Genomic DNA, 8,579 nt, shown 5'->3' on the forward strand with positions numbered 1-8,579 from the left:
ACATGCAGACTAATTCCCCGTTCCTTCATGTCATGCCAGCAATAACTAGCCTGTGAATGGTAGTTATTATTATTTTTAGATGTGAAGCAATACTCAGACAGCAATAACATCCCACCGCGACTTCTTCCTGCAGAGTGGAGCACCATAAAGGCCGCTAGGGTGTGGAAGCGTCTTGTAGTGATAAGGCTCAGTGAGTTACAAGTGATGCTTCAGTGGTGCATAGTGAAATAGGTGGTAGGAGATTCACTCCTGGCATGGGGATCAAATGACTCATATGTCAGGGCGACATCACTGCCTCATTCCTCCAAAATGTTTTTGTTTTGTTCTTTTGACCCAAAAATCGGACTTTGATCATTTGATCCCACCAGGATGTGATTGTGAACTTGCCTCTACCTTTTATGAGCATATGAACCGTCCTGGGTGTCCTAACCTCAAGTGTCAGTGTGTGGTTCAGGACTGTGTTTCCGGGAATAGATATGAGCTGCATGGCCTCTGGCTTGTGTGTGCGTGCGTGAGTGTGTGTGTTTGTGATCCAGCAGCTCAGCAGACCATAATTTGTCTCCTTGTATTGGGGGGTGGGGGGAGCAGGGGGGTGAAACATGTTTCCAGTTGACCCCCTGACCTTTGAGGATAATGCTGCCAGTCTTCCTGTCAATTCTGAGAGAAGTGGCCTCGTTGCGTGTTTGTAGAGCTTTTTTTTTTTTTTTTGAAGAGATATAGGACATGGGAAGCTCCAGCACTTCAAGCCAAAGTGAAAGGGACTCTGAATGAACTAGGGTCCTGGTCCTGCTGTGTGTTTCTGTCTCCTCTATATGACTAATACTATCTACTTTAAATCAATGTAGGCTGGTCGAGGCAGGTGTCCTGTTAAGTGACCTCTGAATGATTCTATGAGCTAAAAATGGGCACTTCCAAATACAAAGATAATGCTTCACCTCTCCTTCCTTGCCACCTCCCCTCTCGGTGAGCCTGAGTGAGGCATTTGGGGAGCTCCTCATCTCTCTGGCCTCAGATCAGGTGCACAGTCTTAATTTAAAAAAAAAGGAGGAGGGGGTGACCAAGGAAAGGCGAAAATTTCTAGGCATTGGAATGTGGCCTGTGTATGTGAACTTGTGCACAGTGTCAAACTGAATCCTGTCGTTATTCGAGGAGCACCAACAGGTCAGACTGGCACATCAGAAAAAACATCAAAAACTCTTATTCCTTTACCTTTGGAGAAAAGTCTATTTTGTTATATTCATTGAGAAGTTCTATTTTTTTCCACTTTAGTCTGGCCTGAAATCTTTCAGATTTTGATGTGTGATATAACGGCGCTGTAAAGGCCTTTTCTGAATGTAGTAATAATGAAATTGTTTAACCGATACCCCCTCCTCTTGACTCATTTGTTTCTGTAAATATGGCATGCTGAAGAGGAGGGACTTTATTTCACCATGCATGGTGCTACCAAAGCCAGTCAAACCAGAGGGTGAGTTGGGTTGCACCATTTTCTGAACGACATTTCTCCACCTCGGCTGTTGATGTAGAATTTCCTCTGTTGGCTTTCTCTTTCCTCAGTTCGATATGCACCAGTTTGTAGAAAGGCTGGTTAAAGGACGATTGAGAGGATTTGGCTACACAGATGAGAGATGTTTGGGGGGTGGGGGGTGGGGGGGGATTGGTACACAACTTTCTCTGATAGGTGAATGTTTTCCTCTTGTACAGCCAACAGTATTGTTGAGGATTCCCACGACTGAACAGGTGTGAACAAGGGCTTTGTATCCAAGAATAGTAAAAGACTGTGATGTTGGATGTAATACTTCTCTGTATACACACACCTGTTAATCTATTGAATGGTTTCACAGTGTAATAGTGAGCAAGTTGTGTACTTGGGGTTATTGAGAAAATACGTAGCCAATGGCGGGTTGTTAGTTCAGCGGGAGAATGGTTACTAATCTAGAGCTAAACATCAAAACACTCAAGGGCCCGAGAGTGAGTGTGTGTGTGTGTTTTGGGGGCGGGGGTGGTTGGAGATGGGAGGACGCCACATTTAACAGCATCTTGTGTAGACGTATGCGTAGTTTTCAATGTGAAATGCACTTTATTTTATTGGGGATGAAAATGGCACAACAATTTAAGTATCTGCAAAATGAAACATATAAACGATAATCAACATGCACTAACTTAACTGAGATATTGTAAAGACATTTGTGTGAACGTGGTGTCTATTTTTCCAAGGTGTTAGTTGTACTTTTTATTGCTTTGGTTAGTTCACTCACTTGAGAGATCTTGTTAATTTTGTATTAAAAACAAACATGTGCTGTGCATAAAACTGCTTCTTTGACTATTTTGTTCATCCTCGGCCCCGGCTCTGTGCCCCCCCCCCCCTTTTTCTCTCTCATCTGTTTCCCTGGCAACTCCCATCTTAACTGTACTGTTACCATGGAAACTGAAGTCTTAAACCAGGTATGTGTCGTCTCTATGACGACAGTGAAATAGTAAAGAGACGTGGCAGCGCTGCCATGATCCTTCATTCATTGTTTTATTTTTCTCTGGGTCAAAGGTTACAGAGCTCACGCTAGCATATACACGACCCCCCCTCCCCTCCCCCACCCCTCCCATACAGCAGTGATGGCTCAATCAATTATATTTATGATCAATAAAACTTTTTACACATCGCCCTCTCATCCATCTTTCCCACAGCATTTCAAACACTCTCCCCCTTCACTCCCTCAGTGGCTTAAACCCATTATCATCGACCGCAGCTCATTACTTCTTCTCTTCCAGTTATTCCCGTGTTAAAAACTCATGGTCTATGGCATATGCAAGTGTTTCAGTAAAAACATTAAAAAAAGACAAGTACATTGGTTAGCTCAAGAGGAAAGTTTCTAACTCTTCTAACACTCTCAAGCTTCGGCTATACATGAGATAAGCACCTTCGCAGGGCGTCTATAGTGTTATAACAGATAAAGAAACTGCCACTGGGGTGTATTCACAATGCTTTCAAATATATATTTTAACCTGAATGTTAATGTTTTTAAGAGAGTGGTCAGCATTACAGTATATTTCTAGTGTCTTTACAGTGTTTACGCATCTTGAATACACCCCCAGATTTCCATTCAGCTTATATCATCCGACGGCATGTGGTTGTGTGTGTGTGTTTTCAGCAACACAGTGTGTGACAACCCGTGGGTGTGGGACAGTGGGCATTCTTTCAAGTGAGTGTGTGTATCTTCAGTGGTTTTCCATTTTTTTGTTTTGTTGTATGTATGTTAATCCGACCAATCGTTCTCCTCCAACTCGGAGTCGTCCTCAGAGTCGGAGTACTCCACAGCGATGCGACGTGACAGGATGGTGGCCACGTCGTTTCCAACTGGCTCCCTCTTAGCCTGCTGCTCCTGCTGCTCTTGCACCTTCTTCAACTGGATGCCTGCAGGAACATATGGGATGTAAAGCCGTGCTTTTAACTAATATAGTGTCAGAGATGCATCTCAAAAGTAGTTTAACTTTAGTGTTATTTCCTCCATTACAGATTAATTTCTTGATAGACAAATTTTACATAAAACATTTTGCATTTCTGTTTAGGGTAAGTGTAAATTTGTTGTAAATGTATAATTTTACAGTAAATTAGATATAACTAATTAATAGTGATAATCAGAGATGTCTTTATGCATTTAACTTTGTGTTGTAAAGCTGCTTCCTAGGTTTACGTTGTCCCAGTGTAGTTATGAATACATGAAGTTTTGCAATGGGAGATTAAAACTGACATTTCAGTTTTTCACTTTAGTATTAACTTCAAATTTTGTGGCTTACTTGATAGGTTTAAACAGGACTTGTTAAAACCTGTCTGATGCTTTTATGTTTGAGAATAGACTACAGTGATAATGTTATGTCCTTATGGTTTTGTATTACCATGTTTCTCCTCATATGAAGATTTTGGTCTTTGGTGGAACAAAGAAACAGGCAAAATATAAAAGTCAATCTTTAAATGTTGACTTGAGCTTCTTAATAATGGTGCTCAAGATGTAAGTAGGCCATTTCATATGGATAATTCCCAATAAAATGTCACAAATATTTGTTTATGGCTATTTGTTTAATTTTAGTGTATTTACAATTAAATTGATTTAACAAAAATAATTTATATATATAAATAGTTTTTTCAGACTGAATTTTTAAAAAACGTTTTAATTTCAATACTGTGCCTATAAAAAGTATTCACCCCTTAGAAGTTTTAAATTAATTTAGATCACTTTGTAGAGATCTGTTTCAACTTAAAGGCTCTTTTTTCTGTTGCTCTGTGTCAAAAAAGCCACGTTCAGTCCATTTTGATTCAAAGTTATAAAACAAAACATAAACATGTCCACGGTGGTGAACACTTTTGTTGGTCCTACTGCATTTCTATTATAGGTTGTTTTAAACACACGCACACACACTTCAGCTCTTACCCATACGTATAGCAGCCAACAGGTCACTGCGGGCATCGTTGACCACTGTGGTCTCAGCAGCTGCAGAGGAGGACATCTTGTGGGTGGTGGAGTGGGAGGACCCAGCTGGAATGGGAGGAGGTGGGGGACCAGGGGGAGGTGGAGCTGCATGGGCTCCAGATACAGGTGGTGGAGGCGGAGCGTAGCCACCAGCACCGGGCATCGGCCCAGGAGACATCGGACCTCCGGGAGGTAAGGCAAAGGCTGTTTGGGCGGATGGGATGAGAGGGGCTGGAGGGGGGAGGGGAGGGGGACCAGTGTTGGCATAGCCATCCATACTGCAAGAAAGAGAAAATGAATGAGTTACTAATTCTAGCAGTCTGTACTCAGGTTTGCTTTCACAAGTACAGTCACCAGTGTTTGAGAGTGAAGCATTAAGACCCACTAGGTGGCAGCATTAGCTCAAAGGATTCAAGTATGAGCCTGTTCTGGATTGTTCAATTGTACAAGATAACACTTAAAGCTGCAAAATAGTGTAGCAGGAAAATAATTTAATTTCAATATGTTGCCACTATAAAGTCAACTAGTGCCTCCTTTGCACAAGTAGCTTCTGTCACCTGGAATAGTTTTTTGTTGTCCTGGGTTTGTTATTTGTGTCCTTATTTTTGCTTTTTCATTTCTAAACAGCGCACTTTTGTGCATAACAAAAAACACCTAAATCTGTCAAATTCTGGATTGTATTTTTTTACCTGTAGTCCATTGGTGGAAGGGACATGGAGCCACCGTTCATAGCCTCAGTGGGTGGAGGAGGCAGTGGGACATGGTGGTGGTGGACACGGCCCAGTGTCCCGCCCTGATAGGCCATCATAGTCCTGCCTCTATTATCATGTTCACCGCCTCCACGAGCGGCATGCCCTGCAGCCATCTGGGCAGCCAGGACGCTGGGCGGTGGGCCAGAGTAGGTGTGGGCGTGTCCAGCGTGGTTCATGGAGTTGGGGTAGTGGTGCTGATCAGGACCGTGACCCCTGATGGAGACAGCGGGAAGAGGAAAGAGAAGAAGGTGAAATAGAAAAAAAGAATACAGCACACATACATACCCTGCATCTAATGTTTCCTAGAAGAATTTAAGTGACCTACCTGTTCTCAGGTGACATTGAGCCCTCAGAGGAAGCCCCTCTGTCTCGGTGTATGGTGTGTCGATGGTCCGGCCTCAGCTCTTTGTCCAGAGCCATCATGTTCCACTCTTGCCGACGGTTCCTCGCCTTTCTGACCTTCTTCACCTCCCTCTGTAACGTCCCATCCACACAACGCCTCTGCTCCTAAGAGTGAGAGAGAGAGAGCTTAGGCTATTATGTTGTGTTAAAATAAAACTAAAGAAGTAGCTCCACTAAGAAGTAACACATTTTGTGGCTAAAAATCTAATTTGTAAAGTTTGCATTACATTGGACAGGACAGCAAAACTTTGAGGCTAGCAGACAAGTTAAATCTCAACATTTGACCAAAATAAACTGTAATGGTGTATTAAACAATATCATGATCTGTGAGATCCTCATGGACAGAACTGTACCTTCTGCTTCCTCTTCTCTTTCCTCTTATCCTCGGTGTCCTGCAGCATCTTTTCCTTCCATAGGTCAAAGAAGTAGGAGGGATCAGTATAGAACTTAAGTGCTTCCTTGTGGTCATCCCTACAGACAGAGTTATACAGATGTATTTGTTTAGGCAGAATGACATGGTAGAGAACAGGGAAGTATTTCTGGCTCAGCGTATCTCTGGGAAGACTAAGTTGGCTATAAAACATGTGAAGCTATGAATATTGCAAAAGTGGCTGATGGAAGAACAGGGGTGAAATTATGAGTGAGGGATTCTGAATTTTTATCACAGAGACAGCGTAACTGGAAACGACAGGATGAAAGGGTGAAACGGCAGAGAAACCAGGAGAGAGTGCGCTATGTTGTCAGGGTTAGGAGTTGGATTCCCACTGGGGCCTGCCACGCTAAATATGTAATGCACCCCAGAAAGCATAGGTGATAAAAGCAGCTATCGAGCAGCAGCAGGAAATAGTACCAAATGTGATGTTTCACTGGGAATGTCAGTCAAAAACGAGGAGCCAAAATCAAATCAAGAACAGTGGATGACTTTAAGTGTTACTGTCAAAAAAGTAGAACACAAGGTATGGATATTTGAAACTGAATAGATTTTCCAACCTGTACGAGGAGAGGATGCTGAGGGGTGGAGGCTTGTCACTCAGATTGTACATCTCTACAACGGGATTGGGCACGCTGCTCTTGGACACCACCTGCTGGTCCTGGGTGGTGGAGCTCTTGAAGGCTTTCCTCATGTTGATGTCTTGCAGGGAAACTGGGAACATAAAAAAAAGAGGAAGAGAAGAGAAATGATCTATCTGCTGGAAAGAGGAAGAGGAGAGAAAGACAAAAGGCTGAAAATATGAGACTGGCAACACTTGGACAATGAGCTCTAACATCTGACCCACCTTCTTCTACGGTGGAGTCCAGCTGTGTGACCTTGACAGCCAGCCGGTCAATGCGGTCCTGGAGAGAGTTGGCACGCAGGTAGAAGGTGTTGGCCTCGTTAAACAGCTCGCCGAATATGTCCTCCGCATGTTTACCTAGAAGGGAAAAATAGAAAGATGGAAGATGTAATCATTTTCCGGAGCCCAGTAAATCTCCACAGAGACTGAAGTACAATCAATACAATGGTAATGTGACACAATGTGAAACTAGAGTCTTGAGTCTTTGTGAAGGAAATGGCATCACATACGGCTCCATATACCACATTCCTCATTAATAAATGAATCTGCACTGACTGCATATTGTTCGTTGCTGCCCTGTTATTGTTAGTCTACTGACCAGGATTGCCAGTTCAAAGCCCTAAACCATCTGTAAAAACTTTAGCAGGGAAAGTAAATAACACTCTCTCCCTTACATCAACAGCTGCTGTTGAAGTGCCATTAAGCAATGCTCAAAATCCCATTAAAGTACTGTTGGTGTTTAGTGATTAAAAAGTACAATACAGGTACATTTCACACTCCTGAACCTAATAATAATAATAATAATAATAATCCTTATTTGTAGAGCACTTTTCAAAAACAAGTTACAAAGTGCATTAACAAGTGTAAAGAATAATACAAAAAAAAAAAACAAGAGCATGAAAAATTAATATAAAATTAGTAAAATACAATAAAATAAAAGGGATAAAATAAAGTCAAATAAGATCGGGAAAGGCTCTCCTATAAAAGTATGTTTTAAGAAGGGACTTAAAAGAGTTCACTTACTCAGCCGACCTGATTTCCTCGGGCAGGCTGTTCCAGAGCCTCGGGGCCCTGACAGCAAACGCTCTGTCCACTTTAGTTTTCAGTCGAGACTCTGGAACAGACAACAGACCTCTGCCCGAGGATCTCAAGGTACGTGCTGGTGTGTATGGGACTAAAAGTTCAGAAATATAACAAGGCGAGAGGCCATGAAGAGCTTTAAATGTGATCAATAGAATTTTGAAGTCAATTCTAAAACATACTGGGAGCCAGTTTAATGAAGCTAAAATAGGAGTAATGTGGTCATATTTCTTTATTCTGGTTAAAAGCCTGGCAGCTGAGTTCTGGACAGTCTGGAGTTGATCAATAGATTTTTGGGTTAAACAGGTGAAAATGCTGTTGCAATAATCCAGGCGTGATGAGATGAAGGCGTGTAAAATGGTCTCGGTGTCCTTAAAAGTTAACATAGATCGAATTTTTGCTATATTTCTAAGTTGATAAAAACATGATTGAAAAAGCTTTGTGTTGTGCTCAAAATTTAAATTACTATCAAACCAAACACCAAGGTTCTTTGCCACAGGCTTAATGTGATTTACTAGGGAACCAGCAGATGGCAGTATTTGATTTGCCATCTGCTGGGACCCAATGACCAGGATTTCTGTTTTGTCTGAGTTCAGTTGGAGGAAATTATTTGACATCCATTTTTTAACTTCACAAAGGCAGTTATTAAGTGAACTAAGCATTCCAGGGTCTGTAGATCTGACGGGCAAGTACATTTGTGTGTCATCAGCATAAATATGAAAAGAAATGCCATGTTTATGGATAATATGTCCAAGGGGAAGCAGATACAAGGAAAACAAAATGGGTCCTAAGACCGACCCCTGAGGCACACCATATTTAACTGGACAGAA

The 8,579-nt window shown here is 42.1% G+C and overlaps 2 protein-coding genes across 2 annotated transcripts in view; one reads left to right on the forward strand and one right to left on the reverse strand.

Annotated features, from left to right (window-relative positions):
* Nucleotides 1-8,579, forward strand: part of LOC123980885 (zinc finger protein 208-like) — an 808,576-nt gene that overhangs the window by 687,561 nt on the left and 112,436 nt on the right. The window lies entirely within an intron of this gene.
* Nucleotides 2,500-7,026, reverse strand: LOC123980905 (wiskott-Aldrich syndrome protein family member 3-like; the record flags this gene model as incomplete). The annotated part of the gene is given in 7 exon segments (XM_046065500.1): nucleotides 2,500-3,406; nucleotides 4,422-4,738; nucleotides 5,150-5,425; nucleotides 5,538-5,719; nucleotides 5,968-6,085; nucleotides 6,605-6,758; nucleotides 6,892-7,026. Coding segments are annotated over 6 exon segments (1,185 nt in total). The 3' UTR covers nucleotides 2,500-3,248.

The sequence above is a fragment of the Micropterus dolomieu genome, linkage group LG12 (assembly GCF_021292245.1).
Source record: "Micropterus dolomieu isolate WLL.071019.BEF.003 ecotype Adirondacks linkage group LG12, ASM2129224v1, whole genome shotgun sequence".
Classification (NCBI taxonomy): domain Eukaryota; kingdom Metazoa; phylum Chordata; class Actinopteri; order Centrarchiformes; family Centrarchidae; genus Micropterus; species Micropterus dolomieu.